We start from the raw sequence: 18,204 nt of genomic DNA, 5'->3' as shown, positions 1-18,204 counted from the left end.
GCCCAACAGGGGTTTTTCTTGGAGTGCCAGTTACAAGACACACCCAAAGGCTGTTATCTCTAAACTTCTCTTAGTGGCCAATAAGGAAGAAAATGCTAAGAAAGGTACTTAGCACCTTGTATTCCCTTATGTAGTAACAGCTGGAGGACTTAGCAGTGAGGTAGTGGCAACAATCCTCACATAATGAAAAGAATTCAAGTCTATATAAGCGTTCTCTGGACACTGAAAACAAGCTGTCCTCCCAGACCTCATCCTCCAACCACCCTCTCACGTGAAGCTGTGTCTACTTACGGTATACCGGGAAGCTGAGAAGGAAAATGGCTACCCAGCTGAAGTTTCTCAGGACTAGCATACAGAGACCTCGCCAGAGCCTAGGCACAAACTGTTCTGCTGAATTCATTAGGCATAATTTTTTTTTATAGAAAAGAAAACTGAAGGACAAACCAAATTGAAAGAATCACTGTTATAATAACTTTAATTTATCTTGCATTTTACAGAAGTCTATGAACGATTTTAAAAAAGCACCGCCTTACCCCATCATATTTCTCTGACAGTTGATAAAGTAGGCAATGAGTATGTCAACAGCTTGAGCAACGGCATCTTGCAAGAATTTCGGACCAACCGGCCACACGCCAAAGAACTTGGCAGCTTTTCTATCTTGTTTTTAATACAGTGGTATATCCACTCTGATGGTAAACCTGTCCAGCCAAATCTCCACAACACACTTTGCAAAATCAGTGGTGATTAGCAAATTAGTTAGCTTTGGCACGGAGCTGTGCTCGCTTGCCTGTGACAGCCTGGAAGCCAGTTTTGATGCTGGCAACAGAGCATCGAGAATGACAAGTTTCACACTGTAAGAAATAGAGTCGGGTGTCCTTTTGCAGGATTGTGTCCGGTGATCGGCACGTGTGACAGGTGACATATTCCTCTGCAGGAAAAGCAACATAAGGAATTACCTGGTAGCCACAGTGAGCCAGAGGTTTCTTTCTTCTGAAACACTTCTACTGACTGCAAGCCCACGCTGGCACCCAAACCAGGAAAGCTTAGCTTAGCTACACTTAGGTATTCTAGGGCTAAGAAAACACAAGCTATCTGATGTGATGCTTCACATACTTAACAATGGGTTGAAAAAAGACCCCAAATGTCCAAAGAAGCAGTGACACTTGCCAAATGCCTACTCCTGGCTGTGTTTACACGAGAGCCAGTTAGACAACTTACTAGCTTTCCTAGGTGGGAACAGATCTGCCAATTTTAAGTGATTAGGAAGGTAACAAAACTGGGTCAGGCCAGGTCTGAATGCAGACAGATTTCTCTGACTTGGCCTTCAGCCTGGAACCAACCAGCAGCCTTGATCAGCTGGGTCGTCTTAGGAAATCCAAATCCCTCCCCATGACCCCAGTCGGCCACCAAGAGCCACCTCCCACCCCAGCTCCCCACCACTATCATTTTCCCTCATCTTCTAAGGCCAGCCTTTCCAGCTTCATTAAAAACCAATGGCTGTCCCCCAAAATACTTCAGCCCAATAAGAACATTTCAGAGCGACATGTTAAAAGTTATAAACTTACTGATATATCTTCTCAAAACATTTTCTATCTGTTTCTGTTGGAATCTTCCTTTAATTACAAGTTGGTTATTACCATCTATAGAACCACTATGAAAGAAAACAAAAATATCTCCATTATTATTATTTTTTTCCTATAAGGAATCAAATTCCAGGGCCTTTACATTTAATGAACTTAAAATATATTCAATGGCACAGGATAAGTTCTAGGAGCAGTACTACCTGGTTTCTCAAAATTTATTTTTTATTAAGTAGTTGGTACCTGATGACCGTATTTCCTAACATTAAATTCAATTTTCAATTAATTAAGTCTACAGCAACAAATCTGATTTGTAACTGATTTTAAGTCTAAAAAATTTATTCCTTAACTGTCTGTGTGATGACCCATTCACCCAACAAAAGGACAATCACACTTTTACTGAATGCATACCACATGCAAAGCAGTGAGGTAGGCTATAAACACATGCAAAGCAGTGAGGTAGGCTATAAATACAAAAAATATGAAAGGAACTACAGATATCTTTAAAAATTCTAAGGCCAAATCTTTTGATTCAGTCACATACAGCTGATGAAAATGTTCTAAAATTGTGGTGATGGTTAACTATGTGAACAAATTAGAAACCACTGGATTGTACATATTTACATGTGTGAATTTTATCTGTAAAGCTGTTACAACCCTCCCCCAAAAGTACAGTTGAAATCACAGGCCTCATATTGTCAATGGTGCTTAAAAAAGAAACTTTTTGAAAAGAAGTTGCTGACAAGTACTTTTGAGAAAGCAAAGCTCTCGGCTAGACGTCATTTGTTAAAAATTACGAATCAGAAAGTGAAACAACAAAATTCAGCCAAGCAGCATTAAATTTATATTTGCTCCGTATCTTATTATAAAGCTGACTTTTGCAGGAACCTCTCCTGTGATTCTCCTTTAACTATAAGAGTTTATTATCATCCTCCATGAACTGCAACCCCTAATCTCTAGGCTACAGTGACTTCAATGCTTGATGCAAGAAATTTTTTTCATTCACTGTCAAAAGAAATTGAATTTTCTCAACAACCCTATAATATTTAGCCCACTGACCATAAGTTCACTGGTCACAACTTGTTATAATTTACCTCACCTCTACAAAAACTAAATTATTCTGAGAAGTAGGAAAAACACTACCTTTTACTCCGTCAGTTTATGCAAGTTAAAAACAATGATTGTAACAGATTTACATTTAAAACACAATTCTTCCACAACACAGTCCACATATCTACCACTGGTCAAGTAAATTACTCCTTAACCCCAAAGCAAGTACAGCCGATTCCAACAAACTGAGTTTCAAGAGTAGGAAGAGAACAGGATACCTCAGTTATCTCTCTACTGCCAGCAAGGCACAGGATTAAGGCTTTTAAGAGTTCGAGCTCCTGAGAAAGGCAGACCTGAGTTTACATCTTGACTGCAATTAACTAGCTATGTTACCAACCATACAACTTCACTTCACCAAACCTGTTTCCAAATGTGTAAGACCAGGGTAATACCAGTTTCTACTAACAGTTCACATAACTGTTTAAAGATTGAGATGGTACCCAAAAAAGTGCTTGGCATACAATGGGCACTCAATGTCTTAGTCATATTTATTATGCCCTAATTCTGCATTACTTATTTTTAAAGGGACATTCAGCTTCCTAGCACTTATGGCCAAACTAACTGGGATGGGCTCCATGGGACACTGGCCCTCCTGAATGGTGATGAACTGGCGTGGTGTCTTCAACAGGAGAGCCCTAAAGACAGGGAAGTAACTATTTAATTATGGATACCTGTTTCAATGTTTCTCCCATGCCACTCATCAATTTATAAGCTGTACTTCATCAACAGCCTATTTACAATTTAGAAAATAAATTCTGTCCTAAGAAAATGGCTTCCTCTGAAATCTGGTATTTGCTCCATAAAAAGACCCAAGAATTCCAATTAATGACAGGAAACTCTCTAAACATGGCAGAGCCATGGTGCTCACTCTGGTATACCAACAGGCCTGTTCACAGAGGAGCCAATGTGAACTTTGTTTCCTATTCCCAAGTAACCAACCTCCCATAGAAATGAACAAGTTTTCCTCCTTCACTGCCCTAAAAGTTCTTCTGACAATAAAGTGAATGTTTTTTTTTTCTAAGCGTGTTACATATCTTTTCAAGTTAAGAGAAGTTCTTATGAAATGTCCATTAATACTGTAAGTAACTATACATAAATGTGAATATAGTTTCTTACCTTGTACCCAATTCAGCCAATAAAAATGCAAGGAGATGTTTGGGCTGACGATGTAATCTAAAAAGAAAGTGGAATAATATAAACCTTATCTTTCATGGAAATCTAACCAAACTTCTAAAAACCTCACCCTGTTCACTGTTTTAAGTTGTTATTACTCAGCTATTAGGTGAATTTTAGCACAGTTCATCAAATTCTGAAATGAAGATAAATGATACCATTTGTTTGCATTTCAAAGCCCATAAAACAATATTACATTTTATTTACAAACATATACACATTGGTAAATGTCTATAAACAGGGACAGGAAAGGTAAATACCAACTTTAGAGGATAAAATCTTTTTCTAGGAAGGAAGGTAAAAGGGATCAGAAAGAGATATAAAGATGGCCTTAAACTGTAACTGTAAAGCCCTCTTTGTAAAGAAGCAAAAAGATCTGAAGCAAATGTGTCAAAAGGTCAAAATACACCAAATTGAGGCAAATGAATACTCGGGTATTTGTTATGCTAATTCCTATATATTTCCTGTTTGCAATTTTTTATTTAAAAAAAGGGAAGTATTTCACAGCAGCACAATAGCAGAAAATTTAAAACAGGTAAAATATTCACCAACTGGGAAGTGGTTAAATAAATTATGGTACATCCATTCTATCTTGCTTTTAAAATAATACAGGTCTCTAAATACAGAAAAAACAAAAAGATGTATCCACATAAAATGAAAAAAGCAAATACAGAGCAAAGCCACTCAGTATTTTCACTTTTTAATTTATTCATTTGGCACTGTTTGGGCTTGTTCCAATAAGTAGATATTACTATTACAATTTAAAAAAGTTATTTTTAAAAAGTTACAACTTTAAAAAGTTATTTTTTCCCAAAAATGTAATGAGTAAGGGTTGGTGAAAATATAATAAAACAGGTAGACACTTACGTTGCTACTGGGAGTATAAACTAGTATAAACTTGTTGGAAAGCAACTTGCCAATGTCTGCCAAAAAACGTCCACTCCTTGTGACTAGGCAATTCCATTTTGGGAATTTTTGCCCTAAGGCTCTATTCCGAGTTCTGCCGAGATAATGTATAAGGATGTTTCCTAAAGCTCTGCCTCTGATAATGAAAAATTGGGAGCAACAATGTGCAAGTAAGGAACTGTCAGAATATGTTGTATAGGGACTTCCCTGCTGGCACAGTGGTTAAGAATCCTCCTGCCAATGCAGGAGACACAGGTTCTATCCCTGGTCCGGGAAGATCCCACATGCCACGGAGCAACTAAGCCCGTGCGCCACAACTACTGAGCCTGCGCTCTAGAGCCCGCGGAGCCACAACTACTGAAGCCCACGCACCTAGAGCCCGTGCTCTGCTACAAGAGAAGCCACCTCAGTGAGACGGCCGCGCACCACAATGAAGAGCAGCCCCCACTCGCCGCAACTAGAGAAAAGCCCACGTGCAGCAACGAAGACCCAATGCCGCCATAAATAAATAAATAAATAAATAAATAAATAAATAAATAAATAAATAAATAAAAATATTTAAAGCCTTGTGCTTCAAAGGATGGCAAGAAAGTGAAGACAATCCATACAATGGGAGAAAAAAGCTTATCTATATATATAAAAAAAGAATATGTTGTATAACTCCTAAAAACATTTAAAAGACTATTTAATGATAAGGGTAAAAAATTCACAATGTATTAAGAGAAAAATATGTTAAAAACCAGTATAATACCAATTTATTTAAATATATATAGCTGCATAAAAGTAGCAAAACATAAAAATATTAAACTATGATTACCTATCTCTTAATGGTGGACTTAACAGATGACTTTTTTTTTCTTTAGTAGGTCTATATTTTCTAATTTTTCTATAATAAGCAAATACTACTATCGCCATCAGCAAAAAAGTCTAAAACCTTTTAAGTCATGCCTAAGCAATGAAAACAAGTGGGCAGGGAATTTTTAGTGATTATATTTTCTTTGTTTACTGTTCTTTTCCCTTTTATCTGAAACAAGCATGTATCACTTATGAAACTAAAAAGAACAAACAGGAGATAAGGTCAGTTGCCCTAAGGAACCTGCCAGAAAAGGTGTAGCTGAGGAGCTTTGAGAAGAGCCAGCCCCAGACAGTGACCTGGGGGTGAGACAGGCATGGAATGAGATGGTAATTAAGAAAGTCGAAATCTCATCAACTGTGTCTTGGCAATAACCATCCAAGGAAGAAGCACGTTAAATTCAGCTGCTTTCCCAAAGCTCACTGCTTGTACTTGCTTGGCAGGCCCACCCCAGGCTGATGAGCTTCTCCACCTCCCTGGGCTCTCCAGGCCCCTGTCTAAGGACTACAGTCAGCCTTCTTACTCCTCACTCCATCTGGTTAGGATCCTCTCATGAGTCAGCATGAGTGGGCTTCTCTCACTTCTGGATGTCCAATAAAACAAACCTAAAGCAGCTTTCGATTCATAATGGAAAGAACTGACGGACTTGAACTGTGACCTCCCTTGACCCAACCCTGACACCTGTGCATTCTTTCTACTTTTAATAAAGTCCACAATAAGCATATTTAACATACACTCCACTGAGAATCTAGCATTTGGGATGGAGACTCTGCATCAACCAACTTACAATTTACAGATATCTGTAAAGTTGACAAAAGAAGTTTTCTTGGTTCCTACTCGGACGACCTGTGGAGGTTTCATGACAAATTTCCTTTTCTCTCCAGCAACCATATCTGGATTCTTTTCCCTCATGATGTTGAACACTCGATTCAGTAGCTATAGAGATAAAGTGGTATTCATGTACAGTCTTATTAATAGCAGGAGTATAACGTTCCCACTTGAGTCATTGTGCTTTTCCCTTAAACAGAACAAACTTTACTTTTTACTAAATGTACACACATATCACATGTTCTGGGAGCTCCCTGAAAGCAAGACTCAATTCTCAACCAGGAACTCGTCCATTATGGATGCTTAATAGTTCCTTGTTCAAAGTTAAAGGAATGAACAAGCCCCTAATTCTACTGTTTCTGTGGGAAAGTATATGGTACCTGGAGAAGTAAAATTCAGACTACCCTGAACAAGCAAACTCCAGACTACTATGGCCCCCTATTAGCCACTCCCTCTCCCTACTGTCCCCCTTCAGTGGGGCTCCAATGACCTCAGAAGTTCATGGATTCAGATGGAACAGTGAGTACTATAATGACTGCCACATTGTGGACAGCCTGCCCCAAACGTCGGCATCAGGCAGTGCTGTGCATTGGCTGTGTGACCTCTCTGGGTCTGTTTCATTATCAACCTGTACTTCAATGGCCCTTTCAATTCAGGGAACATTTATCCTGCTTTTGTTTTGAGTTCTACTGAACAGTTTAGCCCCCTTTCATAACAGAATTTGTCTTACCTCCTCATATGTGTAGTCTCTTTCTGAACCTGCCCAAGCAGGGCCTGTCTGGTTACTGAATGAGATACCATCATCTTTTTTGCTGTCTTCATCTTCTAAAGCTACAGATAACAAAGACTGTAAGAATGAGGGGTAGAGCCTGATACAATAACAAAAAGGGGAGAAGGGAGAAGGGAGAAGCAGATCTAGAGAAATGAAAGCTTCAAAGACATTTGTCTTCCTTCCCACAACTGCATTCACAACAGCCTCAAGCATAAAGGCATCAAGGCTCACAAATAACCCCATATTCCTTAAGGGGATGTTACGATTTTCATAAACCACCCTTAATAGAGACCTCTCTAGGAATCTGTGGTAATACAGACACATTGAACTGTTTCTTGATTTAACAAACATAAGATAAAATAATGCACTGGGATAATTAGAGGAAAAAAATGTCCAATTGTTTTGAAGCACTTAAGAAACATATACATCCATAAAAACCCATCTGCTGACTATACTAAAGTTCTCTAAAGCAGCTATAGCACTTAGAAGCCAATAAACAGCACTTTTAACAAAATAGTAAAAGATTTTTTAAACATTATTTAAAATTCAGTTACAGTAATTGTCCCAATAGTCTAAATCAGTATGTTTTAATGTAATCACAATTGTCAAGTTCTTCCCCCATGAAATCTTTTAAACTGTCATTATGAAGTTAGATTCTGTTTCCTTTTAGCTTCCATTATTAGGCAGTGGAAATAAGGGGCAAGAAAAAATAAATAAGGCCACCCATGAAAGAGACTAGGCCAAAGGCTTGTGTAGCCTAGAAATGAGCTAAGCTCCCAATATTACCTTCATCTTTCTCTAGTATTTCATCCTCATCTGGGAACTTGACATTCTTCTTTTTCTTCTTTTTATTGCCAAGCATAATGTCAAGGTCATCCTCTGGTTCAGCTGGTTCTTGAACATCACTTTCAATCTTAAGGTCCTAAGAAAGTGAGATAAGAGTCTCAACATTTTGCTACCAGGATTATTATCATTATTTTTAAATGACATGGGCTGACATGGTTTTGGAGGAAAAAAATATATTAAATATTCAAAACTGAAGTTACAGATCAGAACTCTCTCTCACAGGTGAACCAAACTGGTTCAGAGTCTGTCATTTAAACTGGAAAAATTTTAAGACACTTTTGTGGGACCTTTTCCTTTCTTTTATCCATCAGCCTTGGGATCTTACTATAATTATTGTCCATGTTTTTAAACCAGGCCACTGTCAGAATCAAAGAAACAAAGATTCTTAAATCTTCTCAGTGACAATCTTCAGCAGGAATGGGGTTCAGGAATGTTTTAAATAAGTTTCTAAGTATTCTGATGCAGTTCGTAGGAGGGTTTTTTTTTTCCTTCTGACACCAAATACGTGATGTTTTTCCACCTCAATTCTCCAACTCTCTGACACTAACTAGGTGACCTACAATTCAATGCAGTTCTAACACTACCCAGAGTTAGTGACAAACTCCATGGGTTTAAGGGCTCAGTCGCATAAGACTGTCTTCATTTCAGAGGCCAGGTACAAGTATGGAGTCCCCAGGTTTCCAATACATATGTCCTACTTCAAATTCAGAGGTTCCCACACACCCCTGGTTCAATAATTTGCTAGAAGGACTCAAAGAATTCAGGAAAACACTTTACTTAACTATTACTTTATTATATTATATATATATATACAATATTATAAAGGATACGCTCAGAAATAGCCAAATGGAAGACATGCATAGAGCAAGGAAAGGGAGGCAGGAGTGCAGTGCTTCCATGCCCTCTTCAAGTATACCACTCTCCCAACACCCCAGTGTGGTCACCAATCCTGAAGCTCTCCAAACCCCACTGTTTAAGGGTTTTTTATGGACCTAACCCATGAAAGCTTTTTTGTGGAGGCTTCATTATGCAGGCATGAATGATGAAATCACTGGCTCTTGGTGACCGAACTCACCAATTTTTTTATACCACAGCCAGCCTGGCACCAGACTGTGAGGAGGTCTTTGGGCATCCCTTCAATAGATGAAACCACAAAAGAGGGAGAAGGCAGAACCCACGGAGAATTAGGGTCCTATGATGAATGCATAGAGACAAGGTAAAGCTTGATCCCAAGATTAGCTGCTATAGTCATGGATGTAAATAGGGCATAACCTTGAAATGAGACATAAAAAACCCCAGAAGAGCAGAAAGGGCCAGTTTCAGTCTCCAGCCTTCTAATCTCACCTCCTTTCACCAGTGTATCCAACTCCCTACCCTGAAGTGTGCTGTCCACATTACCCATCAATATCTATTTTTGTGCACCTACATCCTGAACTACTCTGTAAATGGCTATAGTCATTTTAGAAATCTAATCAGCAGAAAAGTTGGAATAGCCGGGAGTAAATGAAGCTCAGCCTTGAGATGCCAAATCCAGCTGTGTAGTCTCAGTGCCACTTTTGGCCATCAAAGACCAATCAGCCCAATCAGTGTATTAGCTGGATAACACCAGACAAGAAACCAGATATTAACCTACTCTCTAATAAGATGACAGTCAGTAAATGAGAAACTCAGACATGCTAAATATAAATTAGCACACATCAGCCAGCTTCTAGTCCTATATTATTATTTATTTTATCCCAGTAAGATCTATTTCCAACCTGAGGCTAAGACCTAGTGAAAGGTAGAGAATAGCACATAGTGTTTTTGAAGATTTTTCAGAAGCCCTGTGGTGCTCTGAAAATTCAGGGGGAGAGTAACCCAAGATCTTAAAAACACTTCAGCCTCAAGTTAATGCCCATGTCTTGCCTGATAAGGGTACTTGTAACCTCTTACGTTATGACTTCAGTAGCAGAGAAAAAAGTATCCAAGCACTAAATTAGAGCTTACAAGTGACTCTTTAGGACAAAAGTTACTAGAGAAATTTGTTAACCAAGACTTTCTGTGGTACATCTCTGATGTGTCACCTTGTTACCCAGGCTATTTATACCTCATTCATTCAACATAATTTGAGCATTTCTCTTTATCAATTTCCTTATAACAGTAGGAAGAGAAGAGAATCCCCAAACAGGGAGAGAGTAGGATAAATCCAGGTAAAATAATCTTGTTCTAAAGAACTCTAAATTATCCCTGAACCTCCAAAAACAGGAAAAATATCTTATTTGTTTCAGTACCCTAACAATTAGCACACAATGCCTGACTCACTATCATCATTAACACATATTTGCTGAATTAACCAAGTCATTAAAATTGTGACATTGTTTCCAAAACTCAATGAATCACTGCTATGTGTGGGATACACCTTATTTACTTGAATTTGAGCAAATAAATAATTTACCAAAGAAAAATTTGGGTAAAGGGCACAAAAGGGGACAACTTAGTGCATGTGTATGTGTATTCTCACTCTTTCTCTCTCATAATTCTGAGATATTTTTATTAGAAATCAATCCAGTAATAAGACAATTACAGGGTTTCAAGTCCCTACAAGATCAGAGAACTCCATAAAACCAACCTGAGTGCTCTGCTTCTCCTACAGGCTATAAAATCATCAGCCACCAACCACCACAGGCTGGGGTTCATTCTTTGCTGCTCAGAAGAATACACATAAATTTGTGTATCCTCAACATGCTACCAAAAGTTTAACAGAAGAAACTATATTTGCTCTATAGGATTTCTCACAGAAATCTCTCTCCTCAGCCAATCTCAGTATGATTAATGACAAGTGGCATTTTGTAATCATCTTAACGGCACACAATACAATGTGTAAAACCTAAATTTACATTCCTTTGAACCATCATCCCTTTAAGATACCTAGTCAGACAAAAATCCCAAGAAACTGACCTTAACAGTGGTGACTAAATACTTAATAACAAAAGCAAAACTAGTAAGAGATGAGACAAACAGGGAGAAACATCAGCCGCTAGCAACCTTTCAAGAGGTCAAATTTTACCTTCAATAAGAAAGCAATACTACCTTTACACCTTCTTCAGCTTCATCAATATCAAATATCTTTTTTGTTTTTTTCTTCTTTTTCTTCTGATTAAAGAAGTTCAAGTCATCTAGATCATCAGAAGCATCTAAAAAGATAATTGAGATTATCAATTATTAACAAATAGCAGAAGGCGAAGCATTAAATTATGAGTTAAACCAATGTTTCAGCTATTAATCGATCAAGTCACCAGAATAGTGAGATTGGTATTAATTAGCACAGTTAATTCCTCCACAGCCACAAAGGTTAGGGTTCTGAAAACACAATGGCAGGTCAACTCAAAGCTTTGTAGGAAAAATCTGGTTAGGGGACCATGTTGGGAATATTTATTTAGTAATCTGACCATATGATGCCTCATTGTTCCCAAGACAAAGTCAGGGTTCTAACATAATTTCCAAGGCTCTCCAGCTTTATCTCTCTACTTCTGCCTACTCTCTCATCTCCCACACCTTAATTCCTAGTTCCAGCTCAACTGAACTACCTCCACTTCTTAGTGAGGTGTGCGTCTCTCACCTTCAAGCCTTCCTATGGGCCCTCCCACACAGCTCTTACCTTCATCTCACAGGATCTTTGTTAGAAGTTACTTCCACCAAGAAGTCTTCTCTAAGCCTATCCCTCCTGTTCCCCAACTGGGTTAGGTGTCCCCTAGGTGCTTTGATAGTACCTTCTATCACTCCAGCAGAGGTGTTTACCAGCTGCTTGTCTATCTCCCAATGAGATACTTAGGGGCTATGCCTTTCTCACCTAAATCCCAGTGCCTAGCTCAACGAGTTATTCAATCAATCAATCAACAAACGGCCTTACAAAGTATTTCACATTCATTAAAATGAGGCTATAATATGAATAAAATGAAATTTTATCCACCATTAGTGAGTAATAATGGGTTTGGTTCAGTAAGTTTTCCATTTGTTCTGCTCTATTGTACACTAGAAATATTTTAAAATGCCCCTACTACAAAGTTTTTCAAGGAACTATTTATGAATTAATTTCGTCTTAATAAAAGAATGATTTACTTTCCAAGTTTGTTTTAAACATGTATAAGATGCTTAGCACATGGTAGATGCTCAATGAATGTTAATTTTCTCTATCCCTAGTACAGTGTCTTCTATTCAATAGGCATAAATATGTTTACTTAATCATTTATTTCTAATTGTCAAATGCTGTCTGTGTTAGAGCACAGAGTGAGTAACTCATGCTGGTGTCTAAACCCAAACACTGCAGGCTGTAATTTTAATCTCTTCTGTATGTTTTCAAACTTGTTAAGACACAAAACTGTTTATCTTGGTCCCATTTCTTTCTGCCTACACTCAAATACTACCACCATTAAAACTGGAAAAGAGACATCCCGAAAGGCTAGACTAGAAAAACCAGCCCTGGAGTGACAAAGTTTTGTCATCTCTGTCTTGTGGATTCAGTGGAATTTTCCCTGAAACAAGTCTATCGGAAATCTGACAAGGTCCCATGCACACAGACCGTTGATGGCCTCAGCTTCACTGTAATAGATAGCCTCTCAGGTTGAGAGGCCACTGTGTACACAAAATCCAAAACACACTGATGGAAGAGAACCAGGTCTCCCAGGACAACAGTGACTCTCTCATGTCTACCACTTACCTTTTTTCCTACTGTCCTCTTCATCGGCTTCTACATCTTTGTCCTCAGTTGGCTCTGGCTCCACTTCTTTTGTTTCTGAGGGCTGGGTTTCTTCTGTCTGGGCATCCCCTTCCTCATCTAACATAAAAGGCTTCTTCTTCTTCTTTTTTTTCTTGCTCATAGTAGGATCAAAAATCATCTGTTTAAAAGACAATAAAAAAGAAAAGGGGACCACGTGATTATTTTTAATGATACTCACATTCCAAGTATGCTGTATTCTCAAAAGGCATACTCTTAAGAGTATCTGACGCATTAAAGTATCTAAAAGGATTTTACAAAAAAAAAAAAAATATATATATATATATATATACACACACACACACACACACACACACGCAACCTTCCTTATACTATTAAAAGTTGAGGGGGTGCTGCCCCAAAACATATGTACATGTCTTTTAATTTAAAATTATCACAAGATAACAGAATTTAGGAAAGGCATCTTAGCAATAACCCATGCTTCACCCCTCGCTTTATGAATGAGAAAACCAATGCCTAGACAAGTCATACATGTTTTATTTAAGGTTGGTAACCTGGGGTTGCTATACCAGCAGACTTGAACTGATAAAAAAAAAAAAACTTAAAAAATTTTTTTATCCTGAAACTCAGACAAGCCTTTAAGGAAATCCATCAGCAACCCTTCATGTAGCAAATCTCTGAGTAAAAGAAACTTCTATACAACCTTTTACTCTGCTTTTTGTTTCTGGAACATTAAAAAATACAGATAAAGTTTTTAAAAGCACAAGTCTAGAACCTAACTGATTGAATTCAAATCCTGACTCTGGTTCTTACTTTTGTTACCCCAGGTAAGTTCTTGCCCTCTCTCTGCCTCAGTTGTAAAATGGAGATCAGTAGCAGAAACAAAACCAAATCTCACGAGGTTATCAGGAGGACTAAATAAGTAAATAAATATAAAACACTTGGCGCAGTGCCTGGCACAAAAGTACTCAATAAATGTTAGCAATTATTATACATTTATATAATGCTTTACAGTTGACAAAACATGGTATCTCTTGATTCCTATCACTGAAATTTCATCAACTCAGGGTGATCTAATTTCCAAGACATATCACAAAACTCAAAAAAATTCCCAAAACTGATTCTGATTAACTTAAATTCCTTTATGTCCCAAGTACATTAAGGAAACTGAGCTACACTGAAACCAAACTATGGTCTGTAATAAGGTAGGGTAGTGTAAGTATCGTCCTCACCCAATAGAGAAGGATTTGCAAGACATTCTGGAAATTGATACAGCCTCATTTCAAAGTTATCCCCTCCAACCTTAAGAAGGCTCTAATTGTATAAATGAATAATTCTGAAAAGCGGTCAGTCTGAGGAACATAATTTGGCAAACTTAGAGAAGAGGATAGAAGAGCCAGGAGGAAGGAGTTCCCCACTGCTGACCTACTGGGTCTTGAGTCACCCTACATGGAGTGTTGTAATCTGTTCCACGGAAGAAGCTATAATTCATCCTTATTCCTGAAATATGGAAGTCTGGCAAAAGGACAGACAACACTCCAGGCACTACAAATTTGGTTGTCTGGCAGGGCTTACAATTCACTTACTGCATTTTTTTCAAGTATCAAGTTTCCTAGAATATTAACTATCTTTTAACTATTATTCAGCAAGACAGACTAAAGATAAGGGGGATCCTAAAATCATCAAAGGACATCCTCACAACCACCCTGTTATGCTCTGAAAAACATTCATATAGGTCCACAGGGAAATAGTACGGTTGTAGCCTTGTAAAGGGTTATAAACATGAAAGAACTGTACACTGAAGTAATTAACACCTCTCTCAATTACTCTCTCTGGATACTTAAGACATATACTCATTGCCTCATTTTATTCACACCACTCAGCAAAACCAGAGTTTAAAAATATGGAAATAGGGATTCCAAAATAGTGCCCAAAGCAGACCTCCCCCAAACCACAAGGTCACATCAGTCTTAACTTTAAAAATGTGGTTTTTGGGACTTCCTTGGTAGTCCAGTGGTAAAGAATCCACCTTACAATGCAGGGGATGTGGGGATCGGGCAACTAAGCCCGCGCGACAACTACTGAGCTCGCGCACCTCAACTAGAGAGCCTGCATGCTGCAAATTACAGAGCCCATGAGCTCTGGAACCCGGGCACCACAGAAGAGAAAACCCAACACCACAACAAGAGAGAAGCCCACGTGCCCCAACGAAAGATCCCACATGCCCCAATGAAGATCCCGCGTGCGGCAACTAAGACTTGATGCAGCCAAAAATAAAATAAATAAATAAATAAATAAAAATAAATCCTTTTAAAAAATGTGGGTTTTTTTTTAAGACTTTCATATCTGACTTAACAAATTATCACAGTCCAAATGTTTTGTTTATGAAACTAGCTGGGATGTGAGACGCAAACAGTTGCTCACGGTACACTTATGGAAAATCAGACTCTTTTGAGCTTTCTTTTTTTTAACTCTAGATAGAACAAAGCCTTCAAAAGTTTTCTCTTTTCAACTTCCCACACTGGGTTGGGTTGAAGAAAGTGAGGAAAAGGGACAGCAGCAAAAGTTACCCTGACAATAGCCTAAAGTGCTTCAGCAAGTTGGAAGCCTACTCCCATCTATCATACCTTACTCAGGATGTTAACTTTAAGGCCACAGCACACCCCACCCAGAAGGCAGGAGTGAGTTACAAAAGAACCCAGAGAAGCAAGGTGAGCAGAACAAATGCTCTGAACAAATGTGTCGTCATCTCTGGGTGACAGGATTCTGGGAGATTTTTATTTCTCTTTGTATTCTTCTGCGTTTTGTATACGTCATACAACACATATTCCATTTTTAATCAGTTTCTTTTGTAAAACACCTTACTATGTTGTGTGAAAACCTGACGTTCCGATACTTTGTGAATGGGGCCTAGTAATAAGCAATAATCTTAGCTATTGACAGCACTTTAATGCCTGCAGATTAGGGAATTTTTCCTCACAAGACAGCACTCATATTTCTAGAATACTGCTTTTTAGAGATCATGGTTCCACTAGTTTAAAAGAAATTATGTGAGTTTTGGGCTTACTTGCCAGGTTTAAAAGGAAGTGTGTGCAGTTTACGGCAACTATACATTAAAAAACTATTAAAAGCAAAAAAGGAAATGTGAAAAAAGAAATAAATTACTTTTTAATAGTGGGTTCTTTAACCCTCTATCCTGGCCACCAGGTAGGACTACTTCCACTGAAGCGAATCCCTCAGTTTATAAATCATTTCCATGTACAGATTTTCACTCGATTCTTACAAGTCTGTAAAGTAGCCAGAAGTTAAGAACTGGCCTAAGAAAACTTATCTATCCAGCAGTATTAAAGGAACCAGAATCTGCACATACCTTCAGAGTGGAAGCCAAAGGCAGGATTCTAGTCATACTAACTTGCTGTGTGATCTTGGGCAACTTAACCTCCCTGAGCCCTAATTTCCTGTTTACAAAATGGACTGGTAGATCTGAGAAATGCAAAGCTGCTTAATACTTTATGGGCTTCCAAAGTCCTCTGCTGGAATGCTAGTTCTGACATCTCTGCTTGACGAAATCCTTTTCACCCTTCAGTAATATTCCACTTCCTTCGACATCTGATCCCACTGCTAAAACTGAACCCTCCAGCCCTCCAAATCGCCGTTAATTGCTCTATTTCTACCTCCTGTACCAACTAGTAGTAAATCTCTTACAACACTTGCAAGTACTTTACCATAGAAAACCAAATACAGAAGAGCACCCCAGAGAACTCTGCACTATACAGGTACTTTATTTGTTAAAGGTTATGAAAAGCTTAGAAAATGGGTAGAAACAAAACAAGCATGAGACACTGCCACTCTCAGAACTTTTGAAATAGTGGCCTAGAGCAACGTCTACCATGACCTCCAAGCAAGAACCACGTACCTCCCTTAGACTCACTTTCCTTCCTAAGAGAGCGAGACCCTCCTAGTCACCTAAATAGAGATTTGGAATTCTACTACTGGCTCAGCCACTTACTATTTCATCATGGGCATTATACAACTCTCTAAAAGCCTCGGTTTTCTCATTTCTAAAATGGGCATAACAATAATACCCACCTTAAAGGGTTGTCATGAGAATCAAATGAGAGCTCAGAATCCCCTCCAAAATAAAATCCAAATTCCTTAACTTGGTCTTCAAATCCCTCCATGAACTAGCTACTACCTATATTTCAAGGGATTAACTCTAACCAAAGTGGATAATATTCTACTCCCTTGCCCTGGATCAGGCCTTTCCACTACTTGAGGAAATTCAAAGCATTTCCAGGGCCTACCTCAAAAGCCAAAGCTCGAAAAAGCCTCGAATTTTTCTCTTCCTTCTCTCCGAGGCCCTATTGGCCAAGCACTCGAATGCTTACAGAAATTAATTATAAATTCAAGGGGGTTTTTCTGGTGGGGAGACCTGGCCGGTAAGCGGTAGCTCTCCCCGCAGTGTTTATACCTACGGATATCGCTTAAAGCCAAATTTCATTTTAAGTCGTTTGGTTTTAAATAAACTGGGATAAATCTGGCCAAAAAGGGATCTGAGGAAATTTGCTGAGGTACAAGCACGACAGAAAAAGACCCAGGCAGCTTTGCAGCTCAGACTTCCCGCTGACGTCGCTGAGAGCTCTGCTAAGGAAGGCTCAGGGACTCCCGCCCTAAAACTTTCCGAAAAGGTTAATCAGTTTTTCAGGCTGAAGGATCTTTTCCTCTCGTCCTATCCCCCTCTACATGAGAACAAGGTTGGGTGCCGGGCAGGACAAGCCAGCCTGCAAAGTTTTAAACTAGGGCGCTCCACCGGAGCCAAGAGACGCTCCTCTCGGCACCACCAGCGCCCAGAGAGTGAGAGTTGGAGCTGCACCGTCAAATCGAAAAGAATGCAGGGGCCACCAGCCCCAATCTCGTTCAGCTGGGGCATTAACCGGGCACTCAAGCCTCTTCTGGAGAGCGACTCAACGGGCTCTCCATTCCGGAAACGCCGGCCACGGGAGGACGCCGGCCTCAGCGCCGCCACCCTGAGGAGAGCGGGGCACGGCCAAGCCGCGGCTCCGGGGCCCTCGCCGGCTCTGCCGCTCCCCGTCACCTAGGCCCGGCTGCCCCACATGGCGGCGGCCGGCCGCTAGGCCGCAGGCCCAGTCTCCCACACTGGGGTGGGTCTGCCTCACTGCCTCCGTCCCTAGACCTAGCACCAGCCTCAGGCCCTCACCTCATCCCCGGACATGGCTGCGGCTCGAGTGGGCTCGGCACGGACGGAAAGTCTGACAGGTCAGCCCCAGGCCCAGGCTTCAGCGTTGCTCCTGCCGACACCTCTCCCACCACCGCACTAGGATCTTGCATCAGCGAAAGGGAACAACACCCCGCCCACTCTTCCCAAGAGTTAGAAATGCGCCTGCGCAGAGACCGCCAAGGC

General features: G+C 39.6%; 1 protein-coding gene and 1 long non-coding RNA gene across 2 annotated transcripts in view; one reads left to right on the top strand and one right to left on the bottom strand.

Annotated features, from left to right (window-relative positions):
- LOC309646203 overlaps positions 1 to 18,204 on the top strand; it is a 441,930-nt gene that overhangs the window by 324,488 nt on the left and 99,238 nt on the right. The gene's annotated exons all lie outside the window — the stretch shown is intronic.
- EIF2S2 (eukaryotic translation initiation factor 2 subunit beta) lies at positions 449 to 18,155 on the bottom strand. Its single transcript, XM_082432227.1, has 9 exons — positions 18,001 to 18,155; positions 12,765 to 12,942; positions 11,138 to 11,241; positions 8,009 to 8,144; positions 7,181 to 7,281; positions 6,410 to 6,558; positions 3,807 to 3,863; positions 1,566 to 1,651; positions 449 to 928 (listed from the first exon to the last, which is right to left on the bottom strand). The coding sequence occupies exons 1-9, from the start codon at positions 18,013 to 18,015 to the stop codon at positions 753 to 755; spliced, it is 1,002 nt and encodes a 333-aa protein (XP_082288353.1). The 5' UTR covers positions 18,016 to 18,155; the 3' UTR covers positions 449 to 752.

Source organism: Balaenoptera physalus (genome assembly GCF_965194825.1).
Source record: "Balaenoptera physalus genome assembly, chromosome: 16".
Classification (NCBI taxonomy): Eukaryota; Metazoa; Chordata; class Mammalia; order Artiodactyla; family Balaenopteridae; genus Balaenoptera; species Balaenoptera physalus.
Note: the sequence above shows the minus strand (reverse complement) of the source record. Positions and strands in the feature narration are given on the sequence as shown.